The following is an 18,242-nucleotide window of genomic DNA, read 5'->3' as shown; positions in this document are numbered from 1 at the left end:
GGCGCTGGCTCCCAGGAGCCACGTAAGCAAGACTCCAAAATCTGCCCCAGTCAGAACCTGTTGAGCAGCTACAACCTCTAGGGACCCCAGACTTGAACTTGGCTTAAAGACTGTCATTGCTCTACAGATTAAGGCCATGGGCTCCCTGCATCAGCATCACTATAGGCTTGTTAAAGAAGCACATTTGAGGTCCCCCTGTCCTGGACCAGCTGAATCAGAACCTCTAGGAGTAGGGTCCAGACACCTGCATTCCTGGCATGTCCCCCAGCTGCACTTTTGTGCACTTGCATTGGATGTGCCTGCGGTGGTGGTGATGGTGGTCGGATGCTGTACCTGCGTACTCCTGAAATCAGCACACTCAGTGACCAGCTGCCACCTCCATAAAGTCCAGCAGTCCAGGTATAAACCCATGGCCTATCAAAATGTCCCAGACGCCAAAAGATCTCCCAGGCCAGAGCTCCACCATGGGAATGCCATTCCTTTAAAATAAGAATTGCCTTGGGGTGGGGTTGTGCCTCAGCAGCAGAGCGCTCGCCTAGCACATGTGAGGCCCTGGGTTCAATTCTCAGCACCACATAAAAATAAATAAATTAAATAAAGGTATTGTGTCCAACTACAACTAAAAATAAAATATTAAAAGAATTTTTAATAAAATAAGAATTGCCTTTCCAGGCTTCACTTTTGTGAAGAGGCCCCACACTCCACCTGAATATGACTGCATTTACCAAAATCTGGCCTCCACCATCCCCCACAGGTCAACCTGGGTACCAGGAGGACCCTAAGTTCCTTGCAGGGGAAGAGACGCTAAAATAAAGGGAAATGTCCACCCTCTGCAGGGGAAGGCCTGCCCACTATGCAGGGCTGGCACTGGTAACTGCTGTGATGTGATTCCCCGGGGGCAGCCCAAGGCCTGGTGGGTAGAGGGGCCTGAGCCCTATTCCCTTCTGCCAGGTACAAGCACCTGTTCTTGGTTTCTCAGAAGAGTTGTGGGAATGGTCACCCTCCAGAGAAAGAAGAAAAAGTAAATGACAGCACTCGCCATTCATGCTGGGCTGAGGACAGCAGAGCCCCCCCATCCACGTGCTCCTGATTCCGTGGGCCTCTGCCACTAACCTCTGCAGGGCATAGGTTCAGAGATTGCTTGACCTCCAGGCTGCTCTCTCACCCAAGTGTGTTTGAGTGGCAGGTCACATGCCTGTGCCTTGCTGCAAGGAAAGCTGCAGAGCGAGTTTTCTGATGGAGGGTGTTTAAAATGTGCCGGGCAATCAGAAAATGAGGCAAAGATTCGCAGCAGGGCCCAGGCCAGATCAGCGTCCCTTATCCCTAGGAGGCTGCTGAATCCAGAGATCCAGAGCAGGGGTGTCGGGGTGGGCCGGGCAAAGCTAGGATTGCCCAAGCTGAGCGGATATTGCAGGGAGTCTTGAGACCAAAATGAGGCTGTGGAGCCAGGTCAGGGTGCAGTGAGCTCCGGTTCCCCGCTGGTGCTGTCTCTGCTGCAGCCTGAGCTTCCCGGCCTTTCCTCCAAGGCCACTCCACTCCCACCACCCCCTCTGGAGGATGTGCTTACTCTCGTTTTAGCTACGCAATTACAGTCCCTCCAGTACCTACGCTACTCTCACAGAACACAGAGGCACGCAGACAGAACGGCAGAGTGTCTGCCAAGAGCCACACACCAATGACTTCTTGATCTTTTGCTATTTTACAATATACACAATAGACTGCATATCCTACTGTCCCCCCCCCCTGCTTTTTTTCTTTTTCTTTTTTCCTTCTCTAGTGACTTTAAACAACAACATTTTCAAATATCTCACAAATTTGTGCATGGAAGCTCAGAGAACTTGTGGTTCTGGTGGTGTTGATGACAGTCACTTGGTAGTGATCACTAATAATTAGTCTGGTCTCCAGGGTCCAAGAGACCAATGCAGAAGCTCTTAAAAGGATAGGCCAGAGGGCTGGGGATGTGGCTCAGGGGTAGAGCACTTGCCTAGCAAGTACAAATACCCCAGGTTCAATTCCCAGCATACACCAAAAATGTGTGTGTGTGTGCGTGTGACATAGCGGCACATCTGCCTGTCAAGATAGTCACAGGCCTGAATACCCACATTTTCATTTGATTGCTCGGAAGCTCAGTACTATGCTAACGGCTAAGAGCCCCTTGGCCTGCATGTCTGCAATTTTCTTCTGCGCAGCAGTAACTCTTCGTTTTCCCTGGTCTCGTCTTCCTTTGCATTTCATCATGATTTTATTGTACCTATTCTTGTCTGTGGCCCCAGTCCCTCTATTATCCAGGTGGGAGTGAGACAGCACTGTGGGTCTGTTCCCTGCCATCTCTTTCAGTGTGGTCCTCGTGCGTCCCTGGTGTAGGAGTCTGATTGTGCTTGCTGTGAATCCCTCCAGGGTAGGACTTTATGACTATCACTGATCCCAAGTGTCTGACAGCGCTTCTGGCCCAGAATAAGAATGGAAATAAACTGAGGCAAGGGCAGAGAGGACTCTGGGAGCCCTGATGGGAGGGGGCTCACAGCTGTGAGGGATGAAGCTAGCAGGGTGACTGTCATGCTCAGTGGCACTGAGCAGGGGCAGCCTCTGCCTACTCTGACACTCACACAGTGTCAGGACCTCAAAGCCGGCAGGTCCAGTCTGGAAGGCAGGCTGATGGCTGGTAGAGGATCATGACCACAGGCACCATTGTCCACCCATGTGACCCCAGAAGTGGAGCCCGGAGCTGGACCCTGTCAGATGTATGTAGGCTGGAAATGTACAAGTGGCTACAGGACCCTTTGGTGCTGACCTCAGCCCCAGGCTGTCTGCCTTTCTGAATCTTGCTTAGCTTTCATGGCCCAACACCAGCCCATCTCTTCTGGGGGCTTCTCTCTGACCTCCAGGCTCTGTTAATTCACACTTCTCTGATTTCTTGGGAAAACAGTGGAAGATGCTGTGCTTTGTCCCCTCCCCGCTCCTCCGCCTTTCAGCATCTCACACCTTTACCATACCAGGCGCACAGGAGGGGGCCATAGGTTCTGGGCATTAGTCAGTGGATTGGGTCAGCTAGGCCTCCAAGCAGCTTCCAGAAACATCCAGGGAAGTAGTGTTAGGGGTCCCGGCACAGTCTGGAAACTTCACATCCCTAAGGAAGGGAGTCATACTATGTTATGTCTCTGCTCTGTGACCTGTGCACTTCCCTCCTCCCAAAGTGAGGAGCATTCACCAAGCAGCAGTGCTGAGCACTGCGATGATCATGGGCACATGAGTGGAGGAGTGGAGGGTGAATCAGCAAGGCCTGGAGGGGCCCCAGGAGTCTACATCCCTGTCATCTTTCCAACTTCCCTGATCACCTCGATGCCACTAGCCTATATAGCACTGTGTGCAAACTAGGGAAAAGTGCTCCCTCTGGGTTGACAAATTAGCAAGAGCCTTCCCCTGTGGGGTATTGCACACTTGTGGGTGCAGAGTGGAGCACGTGCCTCCCTGGCCAGGGGTCAGCCCCCACAAACCCCTCTGCCAGCATCTTTGCATGTGGTCCATGTGTAACTGGTTCCCCCAAACTAGTAAAATGCCACCCGTATGTCCTGTGAGACTGCTGCAGGTGGGTGGTCCCCTGCCCCCAAGACCAGCAGACACCTTCAGCCTGTGCCACCACCTCACAGGGAGCTTCAGCCGTAAAGGACCTGGGTCTTTAGTGTTCATCAGTCGCTGAAAGAAGCAGGATGCTGTCAGCCACCGTAAAAAATGTGACCTTTGAAAATTTACAAGAGCTTGGGTTTAAAAAGCTGCTGCGTTAATGATGCATCCCATTAGCATCTCATTAAAGAGAAGCCGAGAGAACTGTTCAGGCCTGATGATGGGCAGATAGGGCCACTCTGTGGGACTGGGCAGGGGGAGGGTCTGCCTCTGCTCTGCCAAGCACCACCAAATCACAGGAGCAGAAGCCATGCCAGGGATGCTAGGGAAAGGTACAGTCTGAGTGGCTTCCCAGGAAGCGAGGTGAGGCCTGCTCAGCCCCACCTCCTTCCCCCTGCCCAGGGCTACCTTGTCCTGGTTGGGTTTTGTGGCTTTTGTGTAGGGGAGCCCTCCTTTGGGGAGGTCTGGCACTCGGGCTGGGGTGGAGCCTGGATCCACTTGTGGGGATTCTGAACCATTGGAGAGAATGGGTAGCAGGACTTGAGTTCAGAGCTGGAGCCACGAACCCATTCTTCATCCCAGAAACCTCCAGAATCTGAGGTCTGGTTGGTTCTACTTTGGGCCTGGAGCCCTTGGCATGAAGGGGGGCCCTGCCTTGGACAACATGCACCAGTCCATGTATTGCCCACCCGGAAGCCAGGCTCCTCATAGGACATACCCCTGTGCCCAGGCCTTTTCTGGAAGAAGTGGAAGGAATGTTCATTTCATTATTTTAATAAAATTAAATCCCCGAACTGCAAGTTGCTTGCAGTTTCAGATGTTGCTAGCATAGTGTGGAATGTGAGTAGCCTTATTTATCTTTCCTAAAAGAAAAAAGACTGTTTTTCTTCTCACTGCAGAACTGCTTTCTTGTACATAAGAAATCGCTTGTAGAATGAAGGAACTCTGGATTGTTCAGAGGGGAGCCAGGGGAGGAGAGGGGCTGTGGGGATGGGAAGGATGGCAGAATGAGACAGACATTATTACCCTATATACATGTATGATACACTACAGGTGTGACTCTGCACCATGCACAGCCAGAGGAATGAGAAGTTGTGCTCCATTTGTGTATAATGTGCCAAAATTCATTCTATCGTCACCTATAACTAATTAGAACAAATTATATATATATATATATATATATGAATAGAAGGGGATCAGGGGAGGGAGGGGAGGAAAAGGGGAGGTACTGGGGAATGAAATTGATCAAATTATACTGTTTTATTGTATGCACGTATGGATAGATTATAACAAGTTTTAAAAAGAGAGGAAAAAATAAATATACATATATACACACATATACATTTAAAGAAAGAAACCGCTCATAGTATTCATGAAAGACATGGCCATGCAGGCCCCTCGAAGCCCCCGCGATCTCCTCCCAGCCACTCTAGGCCCACCTCTGCCCCCAAGAGCTCCTGGCCTCTGTCCAAGCTGTCACACGTTCCTACCATTTGTGCACCGAATTTCTCTGCTCCACTGGTGCAGCCGCTTGAGGGCAGAGCTGAGTCTCAGTCACCTAGGTCCCCACTGCCCTGGCCAGTGCGTGACACAGAACCAGAGTCCAGTGCCGAAGGAACAGACCAAGACACAAAATGAGCAAGTGAGCAAACCGGCAGGAGTGTTTTGGAACCACAGGCTTGAGTGATGTGTGTCGACGGAAAAGTGCTCAATTTTTCCAGTTCAGAAACTCCCCTGATTTTAAGGCAAACATGGGAGCGAGAAATTTAAGAGGGCAAAACCTGGCGACCCAAACTCGAGAAGACCCCAGCCTCCTCTCCTGGTAGCAATGGCCATCCCTGGGTGAGTTTCCGGCACTCCCACCCCCACCCCAAGTTGCCGTGCGAATTTGGCAGGGCAGAAATGGTGGCCGAGGGAGGATTCTAAAAACCTGAGCTGCCTCTTGCCTGGGAGGCCTAAGGGATCCTGACAGCAAAGACAGGCTGCAGCACCCCCTTCTGGTAGGCGGGGGTTCTGAATTGTCAGCGAAGGGGAAAGGAAGCTGGGGTCTCAGCATTCAAACTGGACCCAAAATAGGGCCCCAGGGTAGGGGGGGCTTCTTCCCCTTCCCGTGCCTCTGGTTGCAGGAGAAGCAATCTTTGTGCTTCTGAATCCCCAGGACCTCGGAGCCTGGAAATACAGGCTGCAGGGGGAGTAAGCTGGCTTCTCTTGTCAGGGAACACACTGGAAGCTATCTGGAGAATGCTGGGAAAGCCACACTGTGTTCCCTAACGCTGCTGGCGAGCATGGCTAAATCCCCAGTCCCATCTCACACCCGGCCCCCAGCTCTCACAGACAGAAACGGGGCAGAGGCCCCTGATGAGGACGCTTGTCCAAGGAATTGTTCTTTCCTCAGGAGAATCTCTTCTCCTTTGTTTCATGCTCTGTTCACAGAAGCAGAGAATCTGAAATGCAGGCCACAGATAAAGTGCAGCTTAATGCAATCAGCTCAGCACAGCCTCAGGTCCTACCGGGATGTGGCTCCTGCTCCTCCCAGCAGGCCCTAATGCAGTCACCGTGTGCCATCTGCATTATTCAGCAAAGCCCTAAGAAGTGTGGCTGGCCTCCTGGCTCATAGCCCCTGACCTGAGACACAGGAGTCACTCAGTCAGGGGCCCAGCAGGGAGCTGAACCTCCTACCATACATCACTGGGCCTAGTGCCATCAGAAGCCACCACAAGAACTGTAGCCCTCACCTACAGATGTCCCTCGGGGCTTCTTTGCTGTCTGGGACTGTCTCTGGTTGGCAGCCACTTCTGCCCATCATCCCCCCTCATGCTCCACCCCATGCCTGGGTGGGCTCTGGTTACCCTCCTGGGAGCCACAGTTGTTCTTCCCAAAGCCACCTCCACAGAGACCCACGGCTCCTCACATTCAGGTACACCATCCTGGCCGCTCCAGTATGTTTTTAGCATTTTTTTTTTTTTTTTGGCTTATAAATAATGGCCATAGTAGAAAACTTGGTAAATACAGCACAGCCCAGAGACAGAACAGAAGTTACCCATTATCCCTACTCAAGGACAACAGCCCTGCTGACATTTTGGCCATTCCCCTCCTGCACATGTTGTTTGACACGGAGACATTCACACAGGAAGGTCATGAGTGTGTCATTTTGTGGCCTGCTTTTTTCATTAAATATTGCAGTATGAACATTTTGTCACCTCATTAAGAATGATTCTTAGTGACTACGAGATTCTTGGTGACTAAGTCATTTCCCATTTTGAGGCTCTCACTCAGGGAGGCCAGTGCTACCCTAATTTTGGAATCCATTCCAAGGCTCATTTTCACTTTAAACTATGGCTTTCTGTTATGGAGGAGCCAGGGGTCCCACTGCCTGGGGAGGGTCTGAACTGTGTCCCAACAGGCCTCAGCTCCCACCCTCCCCACCCTCCTGGGTGGAATTTGCACCTCAGTGGCTGGTGTCGGGGCAGGAAGGGAATGTACAGTGACCCTCACTTTCCATCTGACAGTGGCACTTTGCAGAGAGAGCAGTTGGCCATCGCATTATGAATTCTGAGCAAGTGGACACCTGTCAAAAGGTGGGCACTTGGTGGCTCTGGGGCTGGGCTGGGTACACAGTAGGTGCTCAGCACAGGCCCTGGTAAGTCGATAACAGTTGTGTTGTGGTGGTTTCTCGATGACCGAGCCTGGGGTTTCCATGGCCCAGAACACGCTCAGCTGTGGTAGCGCAGGTGGAGCAGGTGGCTGCTGCGGGGCCGCGGGGGCCCTGGCCTGGGGCTTCTGGAGCAGTGGCCTCAGCTGCTACGATTCTACCAAGATAACCTGCAATTCCCTGTGGGGCTGGAAAGCTGGACCAGGGCTCTGCCTCTGGCCCCAAGTTCAGTCGACAGCGGGGGTATGTTCAGGAGAACAGGTCCCAGGCCAGCAACCCAAGCCAGACTGCGCTCACCCTCCTAATCTGTTTCCGCAGGCTCCTGGCATCTCCAAAGCGGACAATCAGTCCCAGGGACTCGCGACCAGCATCCGGTGGGGGCAGACGCCCATCAATCAGTCCACACCCTGGGACACTGACGAGCCGCCCTCCAAACAGATGAGGGAGAGCGACAATCCGGGTGTGTACTTTGTCAGCAAGCAGGGACACCTGCCTGCTGGGTGCCCACCTCTCCCAATGGGTCCTGCGAGCTCAGGGGGTCGGGTCCCTGGAGGTGTTCTTGCTGCTCTTCTGCTCCTTTCTCTGCTACTCAAGAAAGTATGTGGGAGAGCAAGGGTGTGAGAGAAACACCACAGAGATGACTTTGATCAGCTCCAGTTATTTTGATTAGTCATTCCCAAACCTTAGTACTCTGATTCCTCACGCGGCACCTTCCAGGGAGGTCTTGGCATGTCCATGGTAAGTGGAACTGGGATTGCACAGCCCCAGGGACTGGGAGCCCCCCACCTCCTACTGCATCCCAGTCCTCCTTTGGACCAGAACAGATGCCCTCCATTTCACCTCCCACTGGCCCCAGAGCTCCCCGTCAGGAGTCACAGAACATCATCCCTCTGTGCAACAGTCCCACAGATCTCTGAAGACCCCTTTCATCCCCCCTCCAAGTCTTCCGCAGGGTAAACACACCGAACCCTCCAGCCATGCCCCAGAACCCATGGATTCCAGTCCCTTTACCTCTGGGCAATTGCTCCTCTCTGCATCCTCCTTGAGCACAGAGAACACAATGAGGACCGCCCACAGGGGCACCTCCTTCCTTCCGCGTCCCCTCCACTCTAGTCATTGCAGCCACATCACAGGCCATGTCAGCAGCAAAACCCCAAGACTGTCCTGAGGCCACTGCTGTTCACCTCCTCACAATCAGCTTAGGCAGCTGGGTTTGGGGACCCAAGGGCAGGCCCTGTCAATCTCTCCCCATGCAGCTCCTTGGATCTGTAGGACCCCTGCTTTCCTGGCTGCCCTGTTCCCAGTCCTCATGATATTGTATCCTCTATAGACCCAGTCATGGTGGATTTCAAGCCGTCATTTAAGTCATAAAAAGTGGTGATCAGGACCTGCTGCATGGGACCAGAGACCTAAAGGGAGGAGCATTCACCCTTCATCAATGAATCCCTGCAGGGACTCCCCCTCTGTCTTCACCACAGAGCTGCCTAGGCCTCACCAGCTGGGCTCTGAAGTTCTAAGGCACTTTTCCAGGCAGAAGTGAGCTTCGGCTGACATGCCTGGGCCTTGAGACACCCAGGCTGACTCACTGTGATGCCACCTCCTCTGCTTCAGCTTGGGGACAGTCCCCCTTAGCGATCCATTCTTTAGAATCTTGCCAGCACGACTTCGCCAGTGTTTTTTGGCTTCCAGTTTTCCCCAACCTCTCTCATTATCAAAATCATAAATATTTCCTGCATATTTATGATGTGCCTGGCTCTGTGTGCCATCTCAATGCTTGCAGCAATCCTAGGATGTTGTGTTATCGTGCCTGCTGCCCATGAGCAGAGTGACTCAGGAATGGCTTGTCCCCAGGTCACCTAGCTAGGAAAGGGCAGAGCCAGGGCTAGGCCCTGCTCTGAGTCCCCCAGCCTCACCATGCACCATCACACTGACACCACCCTCTGGTGTTTGAGAGTCACCCCACCATCTGGCACCTGCCCGGCCTCGCCATCCTGTTTCTGGGATGGAATTTCCCAGTCCTGATTTCCACCCTCCAAGACCCCTCCTCTCCAGCCTCAGTCTGTACTGCCATGCCAGAGGAATCAGGGAAACCAAGAGAGCGACTGGGCAACCGAGACCCAGACCTGCTCTCCTTCTGTCAGAGGCAACCAGACTGGCCTTCCCTGTCCCTGTGTCCAACAGCTTCACTTGCAAGCCCCAGGGTCACCTCATATCAGCCCTGCTCTGCCTGAGCTGAGCACAGCTGACCTTCCTTTTGTATCACATCTCAAAAGGTGTGTCTGGACCCTTGTGTTCAGCCAGAATTTCCCCAAGAGACAGAGTGGGCTACTCTTGTTTCCCCAGGGGCCAGCTGTGCCTAGCAGCCTTTCCACGTGCCCCACCCAGAGACCCTCCTGGGAGCACCTTGCTCTGCTCCAAGCTCTGGTGTCCTCCCTCAAGGCCCAGCACACACTGTCCCCACCATGTAGCTTTCTCCCCACCTCCCTCCCCCAGGGGTTCTCCAGAAAGGGGGGAGAAGCACCAACATTTATAGAACATTTAACACGTGCCAGACACTCAGCTGGTTTTATTTTTTTAATACATTTTCCTCATTCAGTCCTTCCCGTAGCCCTAGAAGGTAGGCGTTGCCAGTTTGACTTAACCGAGAAGGACGAAGCTCAGAGAACAAAAGCAACTGCTGGGTGGTTGGCTGGTCAGTGGTAGAGCCGAGATTGAAACTCGGGTCTCTTTGAAGGCCTCTGCTTTCTTCCTCTCTGCTCGGTCGCTTGCTTCTCACCTCTCCCAAGCAGATCTTCTTCCTTCTCTGAGCCCCACAGCCATCAGTGCATATCCCCGTTTTAGTTAGCGCTTTTGTTGCTGCGACCAAAAGACTTGACCAGAACAACACAGAGGAAAAAAAAATTTACTTTGGCTCACAGTTTCCAAGGTTCAGTCCATGGTCAGTTGAGTCCATGGCTCTGGGCCCAAGATGAGGCAGAACATCATGATGGAAGGATGTGGCCAAGGCAAGCAGCTCAGGACATGAACCAGGAAGCAGAGAGATCTCTTCACCAGGGGCAAAATATAAATCCCAAAGGCACATGCCCAGTGACCCACCTCCTCCAGCCACACCCTACCTGCCTACGGTCACCACCCAGTTAATCCCTATCCGTGGATTCATCCACTGATGATGTTAAAGCTGTCTAATCATCTCACCTCTGAACCTTCTTGCACTGTCTCACACTTGAGCTTTTGGGGAGCACCTCCTATCCAAACCATAACCCCCCTGAAAGCACAGGGCCTGGATCCATAATCACAGATTCTTAGCTTGTGAGTTTCTGGACCCAGGTATCTCATCCATTGCTGTGGCCCCAGCCCCCAGCTCAGGGCCTGAGGCAGTTGGTGTTTGTTGAGTGAATGTGTCACCAGCAGATAACGTTTCTTTTATCTCCCTTGCAGGCACGGGGCCATGGGTGACCACGGTGGCCGCCGGGAGCCAGCCTGCCCTGATCGCACACTCCTATGGAGTGGCCCAGCCTCCCACCTTCAGCCCAGCTGTGAACGTCCAGGCCCCCGTCATCGGGGTGACCCCCTCACTGCCTCCCCATGTGGGGCCCCAGCTCCCGCTGATGGCGGGCCACTACTCGCTCCCACAGCCACCCTCCCAGCCGCTGAGCAGCGTGGTGGTGAACATGCCTGCCCAGGCCCTCTATGCCAGCCCTCAGCCCCTGGCAGTGCCTACACTGCCTGGTGTGGGGCAGGTGGCCCGTCCAGGACCCTCCGCCGTGGGCAACGGCCATATGGCAGGGCCACTGCTGCCTCCGCCGCCGGCCCAGCCGTCCGCTACTCTCCCCAACAGTGCCCCTGCCACCAACGGGCCCCCCACAACCGACTCGGCCCACGGGCTGCAGATGCTGCGGACCATTGGCGTGGGGAAATATGAGTTCACCGACCCAGGGCACCCCAAAGGTAAGTCCTGCTGCCCACACACCTCCCTGTGTGCCTGTGTCTGTAGCTCCCTGCCCGGTCACCCCAACATAGCCAGGACAGGAGCGTTTGTGGCAGCTTCTTCACTGGCCTCCCCCAAGCTGGAGGCTGCAGTGGGGCCTCCCCCTGCCCAGGAGGGCCAGGCCTCAGACAGAGGAGGCCAGGTGAAGGGCAAGTGTGGAGGGCAGGAAGGAAGGGGGGCATTGCATGGGCAAATGAGGAAAACAGGAGGAGGAAGGAAGGGAGAGCCTGCAGAGTCCAGAGCCCTGGGCCACTCTCCCCTCTGACCCCAGGGCCAGGCCAAGATGCAGACTGAGCAGGAATCATGGCTCCTCTTGGGGCCCATGGAACAGACATTCAGAACACAGACTCTCTGAGACCCTCCAGGGCGCGCTCCCTCCACACAGCCCCCGGATGACAGCAGCACCCAAGACATTTAGACAGGCCAGGCGCCACCCCAGACCACCCAAGCCACTTGAACTTTGGGGTTCAAGGACTTGTGGGTGGTTCTGTGAGACCCTGGGAAAGAGCAGCTCCTGTTGGCCTTCAGTGAACCCTCTTCCCACAAGCCCAGGGCGGGGGTTCCTCCTAGGGAGCTCGGAGGTAGATCCTTGGGAAGGGAGCACAATGGCATCATGGTCCTCAGTGCAAGCGCCAGCCGCAGGGTCAGAGCACCCGGCATCAGAAGTAGGCCTCGCTCTTGCTGCCTGTGGAGGGTTCCATCCAGGCTGAATGTGTGGGAGGACAGAGGACCGGGGACCTGAGGGATGCTTTCAGGGTTCATCGGCCCTGGATTTGTACCCCAGAGAAGCCAGGTCCTCGCTCTTGCTCCATCCAGGCAGAGGGGAAGCTGTCAGCCCTCAGCCAGGTACGCACACTCTGGGGGCAGGAGGAGGCAGGAGAGTGCACAGTGGGCCGCCTGCCCAACTGGGGCAACCAAGCTGCCTGAGAAAAGGCCCCTGATGGTCCTGGACGTGGTCCTGTCCCTGTCTGGACACAGCATCTCTGCCTCCTATTAGAGAGCACATCTCAGGGGCCCTGCCTCTCAGCAGAGCAACCGATCCAGTTAGCCACTCTCCTTCACCGGCTCTCCCAGAGAAGAGCCGATTTCAGGTCTTGTCAGGTGTCCCCACCACAAAGCCACATCGAGATCTCTGTTGGGTTTCACTCCCAAGCTGATTGAACCTTGACTGCCTTTGTTTCGGAAATCAGCACTAGTTTTAAATGACAAAATTATGGAAAATTACATTTAAATTCTGGTAAACTTGCTTTGTTTAAGATCTTAAAAAAAAAAAACAGTAAATCAATTTTTTGTTTGAATTTTTTTGGTTAAAATCCCTCTCCCTTTAAAAAGAATCCCCTCTCCCCACCCCCACCAAAAAAATAAAAGCAGCTCTCAGTTCCTAAGCCACCAAGTCTGACACACTGAGTCACGGGAGTCCTGGCTGTCCCCAAGGCTGTGCCCAAGTCACTGGGTGGCTCTCCCCACACTGCATGGGAGGCCTCCCAAGGTTAGCAAAGGATCTTGCTGGCTCGCCATGTTCCAGGCACGCTCTTAGGAATGGAGTTGTTCTATGTAATTGGTAACTGGCCCAGATGGCAATAGAGTACCCCGGTGGGGCTCAGCCCTGAGCTGCCATCCGCCTCACCAAAGCTGCTGGGCACAGGTTTATCTGAACGTCCCCGTCCTGGCCATGTGAGATGGGGAAGACACCAGGGGTGGGGATAGGGCTGGGCTGCTGGTGCTGGGGCCCACTAGGTCAGCAAACCCTTGCAGAGGTGCTCAGTGGCAACTGTGCAGGGCCTGAGGGTGTGGCCTGTCCCCTGTGGCCCAAGCCTTACAAACAGCAGAGAAGAAGAAAGAGGGGCCCAGTGGGATCTGCTTCACCAGGCCCCACGGGCAGAGTGAGTCTGAGTGAGGGTGGGAAGGAAGGGGGTCCAGAAGTGGCCATGGCCCCACCTTCTGGTCACAATCCTCCAGCTCCGGCCAGTGAGAATGCGTGACCCACCCCTGGCACTGATTTTCATAGGTTGCCAATAAGCCGGCTGTTTGGCCCTCCAGGGCCGACAGATCCCCTCACTCTGCAGGAGGAAGGACCAGGAAGCCCGCGCACTAGACAACCTCAAAACTTGAGCCTCAGTGGGCTTTTTTTTTTTTTTTAAGTAATTTCTCCTTTCATTTCTAATCTTAAAAGCCTTTATTGCTGAAGCTCTAATTTGTCTGTCAGATCTAATGTCAAACAACTCCATATTTTTTTAAAATAAGAAGCTCAAATTTTGAAACCAAATCTTTGAAACTTGCCATGGGAGAATCAGAATCCTGACAGGACCACGTGGGTTTGGATTTGGGTCACTTTTAATTTTGCCCCTAGGGATTTTACATCTCTGAAACCCAATTGATTTCACACTCCTAAATGACAGACAGCTGGCTCCAGGCGGGAACAGGAGGCGCTTCGTGGTGGCATCAACACAAGTTAGAATTCCACTTTAAAAAAAAAAAAAAAAAAGTCTCCCTTTCCCCGGTTCTTCATTTGAAACCTTGCCCAGCATTATAATAAGATCCACCGGAGAACGCCTCTCGATCTAGCTCATTACGGCCCTGCGATTTCTGCCTACCATTGTTTGACGTGACAACCTGGCCTCTCACGGGGTTGAGTAATTATGGAGAGATTCCCCCTCCATGAAGAACAGGTCCTGCCAGCCAGAGGGATGGGCCACTGGTATTTTTAGACTTCATTAGTGCCTTGATTTAAAATTTCACATTTTGTTTCTTGTAATTATCTTTCAATCGACTGAGCAAAAATTTCAGTCAGGGCTCTATTAGTCTGCTTTCCCAAAAAGGGCGTTGGGACTTTAATTTAAAACTTAACCAATTGAAAAATAAAGGTGGTGTGCAAAATGCCTTTTGATTTGCAATAGGTCAGGCGATTGTCTCTCATCTGTGACTGGAGAAGTTGGCTTGCGCGCCGTTCACTTTAATGAGTGTTATTTAAATGCATTGAGCACATATAGATTTTCTTAAGAAACTTACAAGATAAATCTTTCTCTAAGAACAATTTGGGGGTGGGAGCAAGCTGTGGGACTTTTTTTTTTTAGATGATATATTGAAAGCTAATTAAAAATAGATTTCATGTGTGCAAAGTGATAAGGGAGGAAAACAGAATTAGTTTGGTTTGAATCTTATTATGAAATACCTGAGATGTCGGTCTAGTTGGATTCAGACCCCAGAGCTAATCCTTGGGGAGAGATGGGGCCAAACTCAGGCCTCCCAGTAGAACCTGAGATCTGATGTCACTGCTCCTGGGGACCCTTGAACCCAAAAGAGTCCCTGGGAATCACAGCCAGGGTGGAAGCCAGGAGTGTGGTGATTTGTGACCCTTGCTTTCTTCCATGAAGGATTGTTGGTGGCTTAGAGGGGGCTGGAGACCTCTGAAAGCCCAGACCCTGGGCCTAGAGGTGAGGGCAGAAAGGCTCGTGTGCTTTACCTGCGTGTCTCGGGAGAGGGGCTGGGCTGCACCTGTTCTCATTTGCTTCGGCACCAAAAAACTAAGTCCAAGCTGACCCAAGTGGGAGACATGTCTCTTCTGACTAAAGATTTTGCAGGCCTGGGTTAAGGGCCGCGAAGATCCATTTTCAGGACTTCGCCTCCCTGCCCAGGGGCTAGGGAGCCATAAGTCCTTCTTGTGGTTGCAGTTTCTGCTTTCCTATTCCTGTCCCTGGACCTCCACCCCACAGAGCTCTGTCCATCCCCAGCCCTGCTTGCATGGTGCTGCCCCTGATTCCACAAGTGGCCAAGACAGGTCCTTGTTAAAAAAAAAAAATACTTTTGAGGCATAAGGAATACTTGGATGACTGGGGAAGTCCTTACCTCTATGAGCTTCCCTTTCCTCATCTTTAAAATGGGGGTGACAAACCACCCTCCTCGGGCCTCTAGAGGATTAAACGAAATTATGGACCTGGCCATGCAAAGCACTGAGCTGGCTCATGCCAAAAAATAGCTGCCACCGCTGTTGATGACACTGGCCCCGGGTCTGGAAGGTCAGCAAAGAGGGCAGCTAAGGTGGGGTGGGAAGGCAGGACCCTCCCCAGTGCAGCGTTCCCAGGCTGGCAGCCCCGACGAAGACACTGAACAGGAGAGAGGTGTGTCACCTCTCCGGCAGGTGAATTCTGGACTGCTCTTCCCAGGCATGGAGGCCAACACAGACCTCCTCTCTCCTTGCCCATCCTCTGACCTGTCCAGAGCACACAGCTTTGGGAAGAAGCTGACTGCACCATCAAGCTGTTTGCCCCCACATGTGAGGCCACACTGAAATTGCCCTCCCACAGACCTGTCTTTCTGTGCCTGTGTCCTAGAAGTGCCATCATGAATCTATCCAGGATTCAGAATCAAAGTCACTGAACAGCCTTTAACTGGCCCACGGTGTATCCCTTCAGCCCAGGCTCCTAGGTGCAGCCAGAGTGGTCTTTTATAAATGCAGGCTTGGTCCTCCCATGTCCCCATAGAATGTCTCCAACAGTCCCCACCTCTTTGTTCCCCAGTGCCCACCCTTGCAGTGGAGCTGCGGCACCCAGCTCCTGCCCGCCTCCCACCTCATCGTCTGCTGTTCTGTGCACAGGCTGCCCAGGAGCCGCACCAAGCCATGGGTTCTCTCCATCTTTACCCATGTTCTGTGCCTTGAATAGTGGCACCCCTCAGACAGCTTGCCCATTGCTGTGCCCTCCCCGATTATACTGTGAAGCCCCGGATGGTTCAGGCAAGGACTTCATACAATTCCCACTTCACCCCAACAGCCAACCCAGCACCTGGCTAGATGCACAGGGAGGGTATGTTGGGTGAGGCTGCAAAGCACTGGGCTAGGAATCAGCCGTGCGGCACCCCAGAGGCCCAGGCATTCCAGTTTGCCAAGTGCAGTCCCCGTGCCCGTCCCCCCCTCTAGGAACATAAGTCCACCAGAGCACATCAGATCTGGAATTCTGCCTCTGTCTCCTCATATATAAAAGGGAGATAATGATTAGAATCTGATTTTTACCGTCATGAGGATCGAGTTATTTTGTATAAACCTCTTAGAGTAGTTCTTAGAGTGAGATGATCACTATAAAGTTGTTCACTGTTAGTTCTACCACCAGTATGAGGGTCATCCTTCAGTGCCCGTGGTCTTTTAGGGGCCCAGGTTAATGTGACAAATCATAGATCAATTTGCCTTCCAGAGTCTTAGGAGAGTACCTTATGATATTTAAAGAACCTAGTTCCCAGGGGTCCACTCTGAACAGAAGAAAATCCCCCTTTCCAATTATAAGGTCCTCCACCATCACCATAACAACCGGAAGGAACCAGCCTGCTGCAGGAGCCTTCCCCATAATTCCAGGAGCTGTATGTACATCCACCCTGTGACCTTCAACTTGATATGAGAGCACAAGGACACACAACAGGTGGGTCTTGCTCCATGGCAGCATCAACATATAAGGTGATTGGAATTCTCTGATTTCTACAGACCAGCCTACCAAGGCAGGGTGAGCTGGTCAGGAGCATATAGCTGGCAGTATAGAAGGTGGTCAGGAGCCCCAGAGTCGGCAACTGTCTCCTTGGATAGAACTCAAGTTCCACTGCCCACTAACCCAACAAACTCGTGCCAGAAATATTGGTGTCTCTCAGTTTCCACATCTATAACATAGGGCCATTCCACAGACCTGCTGTGAGTAATAGATAATTTACGTCGTCTTAACACAGTGCCTGGCATACAGTAGGCTCACTATCATGTTACCCGTCATTATTGCTACGGCTACTGTAAATCCTAAAGAATGCTAGGGAATAACGATGGTCCAGAGAGCACAGGGCTCAGGACCTCCCCGGGAGCCCAGCCCACCATCGCCCTAACTCTCCCTCCCAGCCCCACACCAGCCCGCGCACCCTCCCAGGGGTAGGCATGTCCGAGCCTGGGCACTGCAAATGCCCGTGGAGTGTCTCCTTCTCACCTGCCCAGCCCTGCTCAGGAGCCCTCCCCACTTCCATCGCTCTGTCCTCAGGGTTTTGTTCCTCATTAATTGGAGAGTTGTCCAGGGCTTAACGGTTAGGTTAACAGATCATTTAACTGTGAGCGAACCAGGAAAGCAGCAAGATGCGGTGCAGGCAGCCAGACCACCCAGAGACAGGTCATCCTGGGAACAGGAGGAACCCCAGCCACCCCACTCAGTGACGCCCAGGCCGAGTGAGGCGCCCAGGCCTCTTCTCACAGTGCTGCAGGTGCACACAGCTCTCAGCCTCGAACTGCTGCTGAGAATCCTTAAGGTTACAGATCCTGCTCTGGCCCCCGTCTAGTTTTCTTTTCTTTCTTTTGGTACCACAGATTGAACCCAGGGACATTTAACCACTGAGCCACATACCCACCCCTTTTTTATGTTTTTATTTTGAGGCAGGGTCTTGCTAAGTTGCTTAGGCCTCATTAAGTTACTAAGGCTGGCTTGAACTTGTGATCCTCCTGTCTCAGCCTCCGGAGCCACTGGGATGACAGGCATGTGCCAATGCACCTGGCTATGAAAGGGATCTTCAGACAGGAGCAAGGGGGGGACATGTCCAGGTATTAACCCATGGTAGGACCTGCTACCCTGGTCCCAAGCTCTGCCATCTCTAACCAGAAGTGACAGGCTAGGTCATGGTTCACCTCCCTCCCTGCTGCACCACCAAGTATTTATTGAGCAACCAATGTATGTAGTCTGAGGCACCTACTGTGTGCAGAGCCCACACTTGGCTTCTCCCATGAGTTGGGCAAAAGGGACAGCCAGTGTTCCAGCTGAGCGCCCCACATGGGTCATGGTCCTACTGGGCAGGAGTCCCTGAGGCAATGCCCAGGGTTCCAGACATTTGCCAGGCCCTGGGAGAGAGGTAGGAGTCGGCCCTGAAGCAGCCTGCACTGCACGGGGGAGACGAGAAGCTCCGAGTGATTAGAACTATAGGGACTGGAGAAGATCAAGAGCATGTGGACGGAGCCTCTGAAGGCAGCCCCGG

At 53.1% G+C, this 18,242-nt stretch overlaps 1 protein-coding gene across 4 annotated transcripts in view; it reads left to right on the top strand.

Annotated features, from left to right (window-relative positions):
• The window catches only part of KLHL29 (kelch like family member 29), a 284,456-nt gene that overhangs the window by 215,842 nt on the left and 50,372 nt on the right, over positions 1-18,242 (top strand). For all 4 annotated transcript variants that reach the window (XM_081264539.1, XM_081264538.1, XM_081264536.1 and 1 more), the window contains 2 exons: positions 7,592-7,733; positions 10,712-11,221. In XM_081264539.1, coding sequence (XP_081120665.1) covers positions 7,592-7,733; positions 10,712-11,221 — 652 coding nt within the window. The remainder of the gene's footprint in view (positions 1-7,591; positions 7,734-10,711; positions 11,222-18,242) is intronic.

Source organism: Spermophilus citellus (assembly GCF_964194105.1).
Source record: "Spermophilus citellus genome assembly, chromosome: 13".
Classification (NCBI taxonomy): Eukaryota; Metazoa; Chordata; class Mammalia; order Rodentia; family Sciuridae; genus Spermophilus; species Spermophilus citellus.
Note: the sequence above shows the minus strand (reverse complement) of the source record. Positions and strands in the feature narration are given on the sequence as shown.